Here is a 15,658-nt window from a genome sequence, read left to right on the forward strand (position 1 = left end):
AGGGCGGGGTGAGGCCATAGAGGGATTTTGAACACAAGGATGAGAATTGTAAATTCATGGCGTTGCTGGACCAGGAGCCAATGTAGGTCAGCGAGCACAGGGATGAGCTAGACTTGGTGTGATATCGGCAGCAGAGTTTTGGATGAGCTAAGTAGTAACCAAGGAATTAAAGCACACATAATGAACAAAAAGGACTCGCACATTCTGCTTTCCGTCTTACCATTTTATCAACAAATGCACAAAAAGGTTAAAGTACACATGCAAATATGAGTATTGAGGTCACATGCTCAACAATGGTGTCTATTACTCATTTTTTATTTACTGATCAAAACTGCAATTAGCCACATCTGGATTCCCAACCAGCCACATGTGGCTGGTGGCTAATGTATTGGACAACACTGCCCCATTTGAACACAACATGAATAGGACACTGGCTAGGCCGCATGTAGTCCTGGTTTTCCTGAATGCAGCAGGCCTGGCGCTGGCTGCATTCAGAACAACCCAATTTTGTACTGAAGGCCTCAAACAGGTGTTAGGCCCCTTATGTGCATATGCAATAGGGCCTAAGACCTGTTTCAGGCGCGGGTCCTGAACGCCTATATTTTTTCCTACACCAATATGGCGGGCACTTCCGGCTTGTATTGAGAGTGTGCTCCCTGCCCGCCACATTGGAGGCTTAGGCGCTTGTTTAGCACCTGATAAATGGGCGTGGCGCCATCAAATTTCCAGGCCAAAGAATAAAAATAAAAAATGCCACTAATACACGGTGCACCCATCAGCATTTGAGAGGTTAATATTTTGGGTAGAAACTCTTTGTTTAAACTGTTCTGACGAAGGGCCCTCACTCCAAACATGTAATTCCAGATTTCCAAACGTTTGCAGCTTTTTTCTTTAATCTCTTAAAAAGTTAAGAAGCTACGAGTCAAAAAGGAAGTCAGCTGAAAAAAGAAACACAGATAAAGGTTTAAAACAGCTGTAGAGCCAGGTACAAGGGGAGGTCATTGAGGCCCACAATGTGAATGGGTTCAAGGGGCAATTAGATGGGTTCGGAGAGTTTGAGGGACATGGTGAGAAGGCTGGGAGAGGGGGGGATGGGGCTTGTTCCACCCAACAGTTATATCCGGTCCCCGACTACTACAAGAGGATTCACATGACGAGATGGTCAGGTGGCAAATTATCTAGGAATTCCGAAAATGCATTCACAGAATCACAGAACAGTGATGGGAAGGTAGAAAGGATGTCACTTACTGCAGCCATGGAGTTGATACGGTCAATGTAGTAATCGGGCCAACTGGTGGCCTGTTTGTTAGGGTCATCCTGTTCCTGGAGAGCAAAGAGAGAGACTTTGAGTGGAAATTCAGATTATAAACTTTTTACACCCACACACAAATATCGAGCTACAGTGTTGTATAGAGTGGTATAATACAGCACGGTATAATACAGCACGGTATAGTACAGTATGGTACAGTACAGTATGGTTGTGTAGCATGGTACAGTGCAGCATGGTACAGTGCAGTGTGGTACAGTAGTGTGGTACAGTTCAGCATTGTATATTATAGCACAGTATAATATAACACGGTAAAGTACAGCACGGTACAATGTGGAACAATACTGCATGGCATCGTACAGTGTGGTATAGTACAGCATGGTAAACTACATGCTGTACATACTATAACCATGCTATACTGTATCATGCTGTACTGTACAATGCTGTATTATACTGTGTTTTACAGTACCATGCTGTACTATACCGTGCTGTCAACATGGATTTGTTAAGGGAAGGTCGTGTCTGACTAACTTGATTGAATTTTTTGAGGAGGTAACAAGGAGGGTCAATGAGGGTAGTACGTTTGATGTAGTCTACATGGATTTTAGCAAGGAATTTGAAAAAAGTACAAGCCCATGGGATCCAAGGGAAAGTGGCAAATTGGATCCAAAATTGGCTCAGTGGCAGGAAGCAAAGGGTAATGGTCGACAGGTGTTTTTGTGACTGGAAGGCTGTTTCCAGTGGGGTTCCACAGGGCTCAGTACTAGATCCCTTGCTTTTTGTGGTATATATTAATGATTTGGACTTAAATATAGGGGGCATGATTAAGTTTGCAAATGATACAAAAACTGGCCGTGTGGTTAATAGTGAGGAGGAAAGCTGTAGACTGCAGGAAGATATCGATGGACTGGTCAGGTGGGCAGAAAAGTGGCAAATGGAATTCAATCTGGAGAAATGTGTGGTAATGCATTTGGGGAGGGCAAACAAGGCAAGGGAGTACACAGTAAATGGGAGGATACTGAGAGGTGCAGACGAACAAAGAGACCTTGGAGTGCATGTCCACAGATCCCTGAAGGTAGCAGGACAGGTAGATAAGGTGGTTAAGAAGGCATACGCGATACTTTCCTTTATTAGCCAAGGCATAGAATATAAGAGCAGGGAGGTTATGCTAGAACTGTAGAAAACACTAGTTAGGCCACAGCTTGAGTACTGTGTACAGTTCTGGTCACCACATTACAGAAAAGATGTGATTGCACTAGAGGGGGTACAGAGAAGATTTACGAAGATGTTGCCAGGACTGGAGAATCTTAGCTATGAGGAAAGATTGGATAGGCTGGGGTTGTTTTCTTTGGAACAGAGGAGGCTGAGGGGAGATTTAATTGAGGTGTATAAAATTATGAAGGGCCTAGATGGAATGGACAGGAAGGACCTATATCCCTTAGCAGAGAGGTCAATAACCAGGGGCATAGATTTAAAGTAATTGGTGGAAGGATTAGAGGGAGTTGAGGAAAGATTTTTCACCCAGAGGGTGATGGGGGTCTGGAACTCACTCCTGAAAGGGTGGTAGAGGCAGAAACCCTCATCATATTTAAAAAGTACTTGGATATGCACTTGAAGTGCCGTAACCTACAGGGCTACGGACCAAGTGCTGGAAAATGGGATTAGGCTGGGTAGCTCTTTTTCGACTGGCACAGACACGATGGGCCGAATGGCCTCCTTCTGTGCCATAAATTTTCTGTGTTTCTATGTTGCAGCATAGTACAGTATAGTGTGGTACAGTACAGCATGTTAGTATGGTATTTACAGCACGGTTCAGTAGTGTGGTACAGTATAGCACGGTATAGTGCAGCATGGTACAGTGTGGTACATTACAGCACAGTACAGCATGGTGTGGTATAGTATGGTACAGTACAGCATAGTACACTGTAGTACAGTACAGCATATTATGGTACAGTGTGGTATAGTACGGCACGGTATAGTACAGCATGGTGTGGTACAGTGTGGTACAACAGAGTACTGCGTGGTACAATACAGCACCACGTGGTACAGTAGTGTACAACGTGGTACAATACAGTATGCTAAAGTTTGGCACAGTACAGCATTGTATTGTACAGTACTATATGTTATAGAACTGGATGGTACAGCACTGTTAAACACAGTACCCTAAGGCACAGCATGGAAGAGCACAGTATGACAGAGTACAGCACAGCACAGCACAGCAGAGGATGGTACAGGACAGCATGGACAGTGTAGCATGACATCGTACAGCACAGCATGGCACGGTGCAGTACGGTACAGGAACCAGGAAAATGAAGAGCTTTCTGATTCAAAAACAACCACCAGGGTTAACTGTCAGGAAATATCTGTCCTTGTTACATCCCACTGATTAGCCATTAATTGATGCATAAATAGATCATTTGTCATTTTTATACCTCTCCAGCTTTCCCTCTCCTGAAGGCCTAACTTACACTGGATTGCAGGCCCAGGGACTCGGTAGCTCACCCAAGTGGCCATTGTCCATGTGTGAGTCTAGATAGTGAATAGTCACAGGCTATTGAACCATGGAGGCATCGCAACCAATCCTGGATCTCTGTTTTTGCCTGATGAGGCTCTTTTCTCTAGAAAAGAAAAGGGGTGACCTGATAGAAGTCTTTAACATTATGAAAGGGTTTGATAGGGTAGACGTAGAGAAAATGTTTCCACTTGTGGAGGAAACCAAAACTAGAGGTCATAAATATAAGATAGTCACCAATAAATCCAATAGGGAATTCAGGTGAAAGTTCTTTACCCAAAGAGTGGTGAGAATGTGGAACTCGCTACCACAAGGAGTAGTTGAGGTGAATAACATAGTTACATTTAAGGGGAAGCGAGATAAACACATGAGGGAGAAAGGAATAGAAGGTTATGCTGATAGGGTTAGATGAAGAGGGATGGGAGGAGGCTCGTGTGGATCATAAACCAGTTGGGCCGAATGGCCTGTTTCTGTGCTGCAGACTCTATCTAACTATGATGTCACCGACACAGGCACTTTCCAGCAGAAATCATAAGAACATAAGAAAAAGGAGCAGAAGTAGGCCATCCGGCCCCTCGAGCCTGCTCCACCATTCAACAAGATCATGGCTGATCTTCTACCTCAACGCCATTTTCCTGCACCATCCCCATATCCCATGATGCCTTTATTATCTAGAAATCTATCTATCTCTGTTTTGAATGTACTCAATGACTGAGCCTCCACAGCCCTCCGGGGTAGAGAATTCCAAAGATTCACCATCCTCTGAGTGAAGAAATCTCTCCTCATCTCAGTCCTAAATGGCCGACCCCTTATCGATGGATAGTGTTGAGGAGCGGGAAGCCTGGCAGGTACTTATCCTATCCTAGCTCAGGGACATAGAGACCAATTGTAGTGACCCTCCCCGGCTGAGCTCTCCGAACTCAGCACAGACCAGAAATGGGCACAGGGACCTTCCTGCTCTGCATGGCTCTGTGCCAGGCCACATGGTGCGATTTGGCACTGAACTTATCATAATGTTCAAGACGGAAAATGTAACCACACCACCAATGACAGATGTTAATTCATCTCCTTGCTGCTTGTGGGGTCCAGCTGTGTGCAAAATGGCTGCTGGCATTGTGAGATGTGTGTGAGATGTTTTTCTGAGAGGCATGATGCTTTACATCAATTCAAGTTCTTTTAAAAGTTAATGTCAAAAATCTAGAAATGATGTACTGGGTATGTGGACTGTGGCAGCCCAGGCAACACCAGGGAGAGAAGGAAGCCTGTCACTTCAATCTACATTGTTGTAGCCAATTGACTGCAAACAGGTTAGGCCAGATCTTGCTGTGAGCGGTGAACGAGCGACACCAGCCATTCGCTAGACTTGCATTTACCCATAGACTTTCCATGGGGTTTTGTGCGACAAGTTACTGTCAGCAGCAGATCCAAACAGCACGGCGCCCTCTCCAGGGCATCTGGGACCTGTGTGAACAGGGCAAGCAACTGTGTGTCTCCTTAAACAATCAGATTGAAGAATCGTTAATGAACAGCGCAGGGTCTGAACCAGGAAGTGTAAGTTAGAATAGTGAATTCAGTGTCAGATCAGGTACAGAAAGCAAAACAAAGAGAGGGAAAGAAAGATTGGATTAAGAGACAGATAAAAGAGACAGAACGAAAAATTGAAAAAAAATGTTTATTTAAATTTTTTTTAAAATGTCCAACAACATTTAAAAGCTGAAGGAATGGAACTCCACGCTTATAAAAGTTAATTTTCAGTGCCAGAGAGGTTGTTTGGCAGTAATAAGACTTGCCATGCCATTAAAAGGATAATCGCATTGGAATGGACAAGCCCTATCTTTTTGTGGTGAGTTTAGTCCGTATCTATGATGTTAGTACAGGAACTTCATGCCGTTCAGGAAGCCAGACGGCGAGATGCCGTTTTCGAGCAGCTTATGGAGGGGCAGCGCATCTCGGACTGCAGCTTCTGGATTCTCACGTTTAACTGCGCATGTGCACTCGCTGGAAGTTGTTGTCTGATTTATGCATAAATAATGGTGAGCGTTGTTAGCCTGACCGTTATTTTCACGGCAATATCCGGCCCATTGAGAATTAAGAATGTTTCCCTACATTACAATAGTTCATAAACGATTCATTGACTGTGAGAAGCTTTGGGATGTTCCATGGTCATGAAAAGTGCGATATAAATGTCAGTTATTTCTTCCTTTCTTCTTTCCATCTCATTAAGTGACATTTAGACCAATGTATATCAAGCATTCGGGAACATTATCCTGTGTGTAACACACTCCAGCCTCTGCATTATCCTGATTGAACACAAACCGCCTTTTAAAAATCTGTTCTGACTGGCCCTGATTAAATCATGTTCCTCCGAAATGCTTGGTAATTTCATTGCATACTTATAGACTTTGGAGCGAGTTTTAGGCTCAGTGGTAGCATTCCCAGCTCTGGGTCAGGAAGTGAGAGGTTCGAGCCCCACTCCAGACAGCCCTGGTGAGTGGTGATTATAACATGGTCCCTAAATACTGGGTTGACATCCAGCGGGACACTGACGACTGGACAGAGTGCCTACAGGTTCAGTGGTGGTATTCCCGTCTCTGAGTCAGAAGGGTTGGGTTCGGGCCCCACTTCAGACAGCCCCAGCGATTGGAGACCAGAGCTTCAGCTCCGAATACTGGGTTAACGTCTGATGGGTGAGGGTGGATCTCCAATCATAAAGGGTATGGTTGCTGCCCACCTGGGAAAAAGTACTCCGAAAATAAAAACCATAGGGAAGGCAATGGGAAACTGCCTCAGCTAACTCTTCCCTAGTAAGTGGCTCAAAATCTCATGTGAGAGACTAGAGTTAGGACTTGCCCCAAGGCAGAACACCACCTACATATGGATTAGAGACTCTAAAGCCTACGAATAAGATGCTTTACCTCCTCTGCATTTTCTGGCCATAGAGGGGACAGGCTGGGATGCCCATTCACCCCCTGCTGTTTGCCCTGAATAGAGAACCTCCAAAAATGGCCACCAGGGTGTACTCACACATCCGTGGCTTGCAGGCTGGGGGAGATAAACACACCTCTTGAGATACTGGCCCTCAGATACTGCACCTTGGAGAAGCACTAAAATATGAGAAAGAAAAGGTGCGTGTAGGCACAATGTGAGGAAAGAGTAGGTTGGCATATGTTCGCTTTGGAGTTGCTTGTAATAATGGAGAAAGTGCATTTAGTTCCTGCTCAGTTATTCGTGCAGACTATAGAAAGAAAGAACTTATATTTCTATAGCACCTTTCACAACCTCAGGACGTCCCAAAGCGCTTTACAGCCAATGAAGTACTTTTTTTGAAGTGTACTCACTGTTGTAATGTAAGAAATGCAGCAGCCAATTTGCGCACAGCAAGCTCCCACAAAGAGTAATGTGATTTCATTGGAGTTCAGAAGAATGAGAGGCGATCTTATTGAAACATATAAGATTGTGAAGGGGCTTGATCGGGTGGATGCGGTAAGGATGTTCCCAAGGATGGGTGAAACTGGAACTAGGGGGCATAATCTTAGAATAAGGGGCTGCTCTTTCAAAACTGAGATGAGGAGAAACTTCTTCACTCAGAGGGTAGTAGGTCTGTGGAATTTGCTGCCCCAGGAAGCTGTGGAAGCTACATCATTAAATAAATTTAAAACAGAAATCGACAGTTTCCTAGAAGTAAAGGGAATTAGGGGTTACGGGGAGCGGGCAGGAAATTGGACATGAATTTAGATTTGAGGTTAGGATCAGATCAGCCATGATCTTATTGAATGGCGGAGCAGGCTCGAGGGGCCGATTGGCCTACTCCTGCTCCTATTTCTTATGTTCTTATAATGACCAGATAACCTGTTTTAATGATGTTGGTTGAGAGATAAATACTGGCCAGGACACCAGGGAGAACTCCACTACTCTTCTTCGAATAATGCCATTGGATCATTTACATCCACCTAAGAGGGCAGACGGGGCCTCGGTTTAACGTTTCATCTGAAAGACCGCACAGCACTGGAGTGACAGCCTAGATTTTGTGCTCAAGTCTCCGGAACAGGACTTGAACCCACAGCCTGTTGACTTAGATGCAAGATTGCCACCAACTGAGCCATGGCCATTATTCATTGATATTATGTAGACTTATGTATAGTAATGAAGGGTCAAAGAGGTCTGATGTGATGTTCTAGGATGGATTGAAGTATCATCTAGAATACTGTGTCCAATTTCTGGTCCCCTCACATGGTGAATGATTTTGAGGCTTTGGGAACGGTTCAGAGGAGGGCCAGAAGAATGATTCCCAGTTTAAAGCACCTTGGCTACCCAGATAGGCTGAAGGAGCTGGGTCTATATACTATAAAGAAGTGTAGTCTTAGGGGCAATTTGACTGAGGTCTATAAAATAATGAAGGGACTAGATTGTTACATGGAGTTACATAGAGTCTACAGCACAGAAACAAGCCATTCGGCCCAACTGGTCTATGCTGGCATTTATGCTCCACATGAGCCTCCTCCCACCCCTCTTCATCTCACCCTTTCAGCATATCATTCTATTCCTTTCTCCCGCATGTGTTTATCTAGTGTGTGCACATTGATAAATTATTTCAATTAGATAGGTTGGGAAGAACCAGAGGTCACGCGTATAAATTACACAAGGGAAGAAGTAGTTTGGATGTTAGGTGGTTCTTCTTCTCCCCACGAATAGTAGATCTATGGAACTTGTGTGATGGGTGCTGATACACTGTGTACCTTCAAGAGAGAGCTAGACTGGTTCCTGGCTGGGGCAGAGATTGCATCATACAAGAGGTAGGTACCCAATAATATAAGTGGTCTAGTTTCGATTGCCTAGAGGGAGCGGAGGGGAATTTGCCAGATTTCTTTCCCCTAATTGGGAACCCGTGCCAACTAAAATGTGAACAAGTTTATCTCACCATTCAACGTGAGTGCTAAGTACCCAGTGCCATTTTGAAAGGGTGTTGGTTCACAGAGCGTGGTACTGAGATACACAGGCCAAGCAGGTCTCAGATTGCATTCCCAATCTGTGCTGAAATGAGTTGATATCAGCCAGGGTGACAGTAGGGGGCGTCGCAGGTGACCTCATTGCCATGGGCCTAAAAAAAAACAGCCAAGGGTTCCCACTCCTGTTCATCATTCAGTGACCGCACCCCTGGTGGAAAGTGCACATGTGTAAAAAGTCATGAGGGAACAGGCTTGGCTGTGATGCTTCCCATGCTTGAACAGCCTGTCAACACTCACTGTTTAGTCTCGCACATGAAGAATGGTTAGATGCATGAAGTCTCAGTTCTCTATAGTAACAGGTTCAGGATTTGATCGGATTCCTGAGAAACATTGTACAACTTTATTACATAGAGCAATTTATCTCTCAAACACACCCGTAAGATAAAAGCTCCATCAGGGAACATTGAAGGGCCAGAACAGTCGGGTTTTTTCCTGTTTCTTCCACCGTGACTACCAGCTGATTCAGATAAACCTCGGCTGTTAAATTGTTAGTAAGGGACACAGCGCTTTTGATTAAACTTATTTGCTGTACTGTGTGGTAATTTGCAACACTTTCCCACCATTGTCTTAAAAAAAGACCCCAATCAACATCGTGAATGAACCATGTTATAAACCGTGAGGTAATTGAGATCACCCGCTCTCACCACGCAGCTCGCCAAGACTGCACTGTGGCAGCAAAGGTCAGCTAGAGAGTTCAAAGGAATCCTCCAAGATAAGGCCCTGCAATGATATTACTCTTCCGTGGCTCAGTGGTAGTACTCCCACCTTTGAGTCAGAAGGTTTAAGTGGGTTTAGGTCTCACTCCAGAGACTTATATCCAGTTATATCGAAACTACAACACAGAAACAGGCCATTCAGCCCAAATGGTCCATGTCGGCATTTATGCTCTGCATGAATCTTCATCTAACCCTCTTCTATTCCTTTCCCCCTCATGTGCTTATCTAACATCCCCTTAAATACATCTATGCGCATTCAACATTCTTACCACTCTTTGGGTAAAGAAGTTTCTCCTGAATTCCCTATTGGATTTATTAGCGACTATTTTATATTTATGACCTCTAGTTTTGGACTCCCCCGCAAGTGGAAACATTTTCTATGTCTACCCTATCAAACCCTATCATTATCTTAAAGACCTCTATCTGGTCACCCCTCAGTTTTCTAGAGAATTCAGCCCCAGCCTGTTCAGCCTTTCCTGATAAGTGTTTCTCTCAGTTCTGGCATCATCCTTGTGAATGTTTTTTGCACCTTCCCCAAAGCCTCTAAATCCTTTCTATAATATGGAGATCAGAACTGTGCACAATACTCCAAGTGTGGTCTAACCAAGGTTCTATACATGTTTAACATAACTTCTTTGCTTTTCAATTCTATCCCTCTAGAAATGAATCTTAGTGCTTGATTTGACTTTTTTTTGGCCTTATTAATCTGTGTCGCTACTTTTAGTGATTTGTGTATCTGTACCCCTAGATCCCTTTGCTCCTCTATCCCGTTTAGACTCTTATTCTTCAAGCTGTATGTGGTCTCCTTATTCTTCACACCAAAATACACCACCTCACATTTATCTATATTGAAATTCATTTGCCAATTACACATTCTGCAAGTTTATTAATATCCTCTTGCAATTTGACGCATTCTTCCTTTGTATTACCTACACTCCCCAATTTGGTGTCATCTACAAATTTTGAAACTGTACTTCGGATTCCTGAATCCAAATCGTTAATGTAAATTGTGAACAACAGTGGTCCCAGCACTGATCCTTGTGGAACACCACTTCCCACCTTTTGCCAGTCTGAGTAGCTACCCTTAACCACTACTCTCTGTTTTCTGTTTTGTAGTCAGCTTGCTATCCATTCCGCTACCTGTCCCTTGACTCCACAAGCGCTGACCTCAACCATGAGTTTACAATGCGGTACCTTATCGAAGGCCTTTTGAAAATCCAAATATATTACATCTACTACATTACCCTTGACTACTTTTTCTGCTACTTCTTCAAAGAGTTCAATAAGGTTGGTCAAGCATGACTTTCCTTTCTGAAATCCGTGCTGACTATTCATTATTATATTTTTGTTCTCTAGATGTCTTTCTATTACAACTTTGAGTAAAGATTCCATTATCTTTCCTACCACCAACGTTAAGTTAACTGGTCTATAGTTCTCTGGACTTGTTCCATCTCCCTTTTTGAATATAAGAATAACATTATCTGAGCACATAATACAGGTTGACACTCCAGTGCAGTAGTGAGCGTGTGCTGCACTGTTGGAGGTGCCATCTTTTTGATGAGATTTTAAACTGAGGTCCCGTCTGCCCTCTCAGGTGAACATAAAAGATCCCATGGCACAGATGAAGAGCTGGGGAGTGCTCCCTGGTGTCCTGGCCAACATTTATCCCTCAACCAACATCACTAAGAAGTTATTATCTGGTCATTATCACATTGCTTTTTGTGGGACATGGCTGTACGCACATTGGCTGCCGTGTTTCCTACATTACAAGTGGCTGCACTTCAAAAGTACATTATTGGCCGTGAAATGCTTTGGGACGTCTAAATTTAACTTCTCATCTGAAAGACTACACCTCTGACACTGCAGCACTCCCTCAGTACTGCACTGGAGCGTCAGACTAGATTTTGAGCTCAAGTCTCTGGAGTGGGACTTGAACCCATAACCTCAGAGGCGAGGGTGCTACCACGAACCATGGCTGAAACCGCCAACAGTCCCATCACAGTGTCTTCAGGGACCCGAGAGAATATTTTTACCTCTATTGAGCACCTCCTGCACCAGCCTTTTTAGATCACATATTACTGCTGGATCAAAAAGGTTTTCTATGGCGATCTCTCTTCAACACACGCATAGACTTTCCCTTCTTTCATTATATTCACTTCTTCTGAGTTCAATCCCTAATGGGGGAGGAAAGCTGCATGGTTTTAGTTGGTTACTCTCCAGTAGTACCCCTGTTCTTGAGGGTCTCCAAGTCATGGCTCTGCACCAAAACTCTCTGGACTGAGGTAAGTAAGTTATGTCCCCGTGGGGAGAGACTGTGACCTTCGTGTCGTGACTTGTTGAACATGGTGGTGGATTTCTTTCCATGTCAGACACCTGCCTGACTAAACCAAAAATTGTGCCAATGAAACCTTATCATCCACCTGAGCTACCAGAACAGCAGCCCCTCAATACTGCACTGGAAGGTCGACCTAAACTATCCTCTCAAGTTCTAGTTAAGGAGCTCAAGCTCACAACCTTCTGACCTAGAAGATAGATACTTTCCAATATGCCTGTCACATACACGAACAGTGGTTGAAGCTGCCCTAGTAGCTTCTCAGAGACAATGAAGCCCTTTAATGTGTGATTGATGCCTAGATTAAGTTTGTTAAGTTTCTCAAGTTTACGTGTATCAAAAATTAATTACTTTGCAGCCTTCTAGTCTTACTATTGACTTTTAATAACTTCAGACCTTAAAGATAGTTCCTGTTTCTTTCTTCAGCAGGAAGTGCTGACAATGTGTGATGGGTGTTTCGGGGCAAGAGGGATGAGTTGATGCTTGGGGTGGGAACTCTCCATCAGAACACCATGCTGGCGGGGTGTCTGCATCCTTGGTGTCAGCTTGATTTGTTCTCCTCCCAGGATCCTGGGCCATTGGAGCCTGCTCTGCTTTGCCAGATTTTCCTATTTTCATTTTTTCCTACCTTGCCTCCCCCCTCCTGAGCTATTTGCACATTCTGCCAGAGGCAGTAGTAGAGGCGGGTACAATTTTGTCTTTTAAAAAGCATTTGGACAGTTACATGGGTAAGATGGGTATAGAGGGATATGGGCCAAGTGCAGGCAATTGGGACTAGCTTAGTGGTATAAACTGGGCGACATGGACATGTTGGGCCGAAGGGCCTGTTTCCATGTTGTAAACTTCTATGATTCTATGATTCTATTCTCGGTGTCTCATAAATGTCTTTAATTTCTCTCATTATGCCTCCTACTATTTCATGCTAACTTCTCCCATTTAACCATCTACTATTTTCCCTTTATGCACTTTACAAGTCGTTCTATTTCTTCTGTCGTGTATGTATGTACGTGTGTGTACGTGAGTGTACGTGTATATGTGTGTGTGTTTGTATGTATGCGTGTGTGTATGTGAGTGTTTATGTGTATATGTGTGCATATGTGTGTGTGTTTTCTCTCCCCCTTTCCTTTGTTCTGTTCCTTTTTAAAACCCGCTCCTCTGTAATTTCTTTCAGTTCTGGCGAATGACTTATACCTGAAGCTTTAACTCCTCTCTTCTCTCCACAGGTGACCTTTTTCTGTTCTTGGTTCAGCATCTGCAGTTTCTTCCCCTGTTATTTTCCATTTCTCTGTGGTAATTCCACTGCCCGGACATGAGCTGGGCTCTGAGACTCGGCGGCAATTGGCAAAAGTACCTTTCAGTAATACTGAAGCCATTGTGACCTGCTAAGTCAGGATGCAGTTTCCCAGCGTATTTGGAAAAAAAAATCTTTTACATAAACAGTCACAGCTCCCAAAGAAACCAATTAAAAACCCCACAGATAAGAGCAAAATTTGTTTTTGAAAGACCATGGGGATAATTTTGACTTTGGACGATAGTGTAAAATGGGCGATATTGGAACAGCCTCCCGTTACGTATCTCTCCAGGTTTTCATTTACATGGACTTCAATGGAAATGAAAATCGGGAAAGCTGCATAACGGGCAGCTGATTGGATATCACCCGTTTTACACTATCCCCGAAGTCAAAATTGCCCCACTATTCAGGTAATACGTAAGCCATAATACGTAAGGTCCTTTTCCCTCGAGTTAACCCCAAACCTTGCCACTTTGCCCCTTCCCTTCCTTACTCTGACTGATCCCGGCAAATGTTTCCGTCTTTGGCTTCTCAGTTTAATCTGTGCAACACATTTCCACAGCAAGAAAAGTTCGACAAGGGGGCCGTTTGAATGTAGGTTCTGAGACGACTTAATCCTGGAAGTCTGACTGACAGCTAGAAATGGGACTTTGTGCCAACTCAAGCCCAGTCAGCTGCAGTTTTTTATTTATTTAACAAAACACATATTCCCCTCCCCAAGAGAGAAAAGCCCTACAGATCCGAGGCCAAAAAAATTTAAATAAATATTAATGGTATCATATTAAAATATATCTCCTGCCTATTTTATATCATTATATTGGAGAGGCTGGTTGGCTCCAGTGCTCACAATATTCTTATTAAGAAAACACCTTTCTCAATCCTGCTCTGCAGTGCCAAGATTCTGAAATGGTTACAGATGTTGTGTGAGGCCTATCATGTGGTAGCGATCCTGTCTTGTGTCTTGGCGAATGGCTGGTGATGTTTTATGAGCTCCATTTTCTTTCGAAATTATTAATTTTTTTTGCTGAATACTCGCATTGCTCGAGATGAGGAATGCCAGTGCTGTGGGGAACTGAAACACGTTTTCACATTAGGCACTCGCAGGTCAGGTCCGGCGCAGTTAGACGTAGGGGAGTGCTCCCCTCTCTGTCACCTCATCTCGGGAGAAGCGCCAGTGTGAGAATTGGAAATGTTCAGATCTGGTCATCGTTTAATCTCTCAGCTAACGTCAGACCAAGGTCCTATTTGCCTTTTTCCAGTGATGTCAGGCGGAAATTAAAGATACAGCAACAAGTTGCATTTATATCACCGCCTTTAACAGAGAATAATATCCCAAGGTGCTTCGCAGAAGCGCATTACAAAAAAATGGAAACCGAGCCAAAGAAGGAGATATTAAGAGGGGTAACCAAAAGCTTGGTCAAAGAGGCAGGTTTTAAGGAAGCTCTTAAAAGGAGGAGGTGGACAAGTGGAGGGATTTAGAGGGGGAATTCCAGAATGTGGGGACTAGGTGGCTAGAAGCCCAGCCAACAATAGTGGGCTGAAGGGAGGGGTGGATACGCAAGGGCCAGAGTCGGAGGAACAGGGAGTTTTGGGGAGGGGAGGGCTGTACAGAGGAGAAGGTTATAGAGATAGGGAGGGATGAGGCCGTGAAGGGAATTAAATGCAAGGATAAGAAATTTAAATTTGAGGTGTTGGGGTATTGGGGGACTGGGAACCAATGTAGGTCATCGAGGACATGGGTGATAGTTGAGTAGGACTCAGAGTTTTTGATGGGCTGAAGGTCAGGGAGGGTGGAAGATGGAGGCTGGCCATGAGAGGATTGGAATAGTCGAGTCTGGAGGTAAAAAAAGCATGGATGTGGGTTTCAGCAGATGGGGTGAGGTAGGGGCGGAGGCTGATGATGTTACAGAGATGGAAATAGGCTGTCTTTGTGATGGAGAGGATATGGGGTTGGAAGCTCAGCTCAGGGTCTGAAGTTCTGAACAATCTGGTTCAAATTGAGACAGAGGCCAGCAGGGGTGGGAGATTGAATCAGTGATAAGCGTACAGAATTTGTGGCCAGGGTGGAAGATGATGGCTTTGGTCTTCCCAACGCTTAACTGAAGGAAACCAATGGCAGGCAGTTCTCCTGGTCTTCTGCCTAACATTCCTCCCTCAACCAACACCACTTAGAAAAAAAGTTCAGCTGGTCAATTTTTCCATGGCTTTTTGAGAGATGTTGCTGGTGAATAATGGCTGCCATATTTGCCTATGTAACAACAATCACTAACCCTTCTCTCTCCACAGTGCATGATACTGAATTGCAAGCACTTGCTTCCACTGTACAGCATTCGGAACCTGTGCACGAGGCTCCAATGCTAAATCACGACCCGAGCAGAAAAAACATAACCCAACTGTGGGCATGTAGTCAATCCGCTGCCAGATCTTACCTGGAGACAGCGCACATAGTGGACAACTGATAGCTTCAGTAGAAATGATACGCTCATTCATTCTTGGGATGTAGGCATCGCTGGCAAGACCGCCATTTATTGCCC

The 15,658-nt window shown here is 44.2% G+C and overlaps 1 protein-coding gene across 4 annotated transcripts in view; it reads right to left on the reverse strand.

Annotated features, from left to right (window-relative positions):
* daam2 (dishevelled associated activator of morphogenesis 2) overlaps positions 1-15,658 on the reverse strand; it is a 309,727-nt gene that overhangs the window by 149,820 nt on the left and 144,249 nt on the right. For all 4 annotated transcript variants that reach the window (XM_067985157.1, XM_067985159.1, XM_067985156.1 and 1 more), the window contains exon 4: positions 1,249-1,323. In XM_067985157.1, coding sequence (XP_067841258.1) covers positions 1,249-1,323 — 75 coding nt within the window. The remainder of the gene's footprint in view (positions 1-1,248; positions 1,324-15,658) is intronic.

The sequence above is a fragment of the Heptranchias perlo genome, chromosome 5, assembly GCF_035084215.1.
Source record: "Heptranchias perlo isolate sHepPer1 chromosome 5, sHepPer1.hap1, whole genome shotgun sequence".
Lineage (NCBI taxonomy): Eukaryota > Metazoa > Chordata > Chondrichthyes > Hexanchiformes > Hexanchidae > Heptranchias > Heptranchias perlo.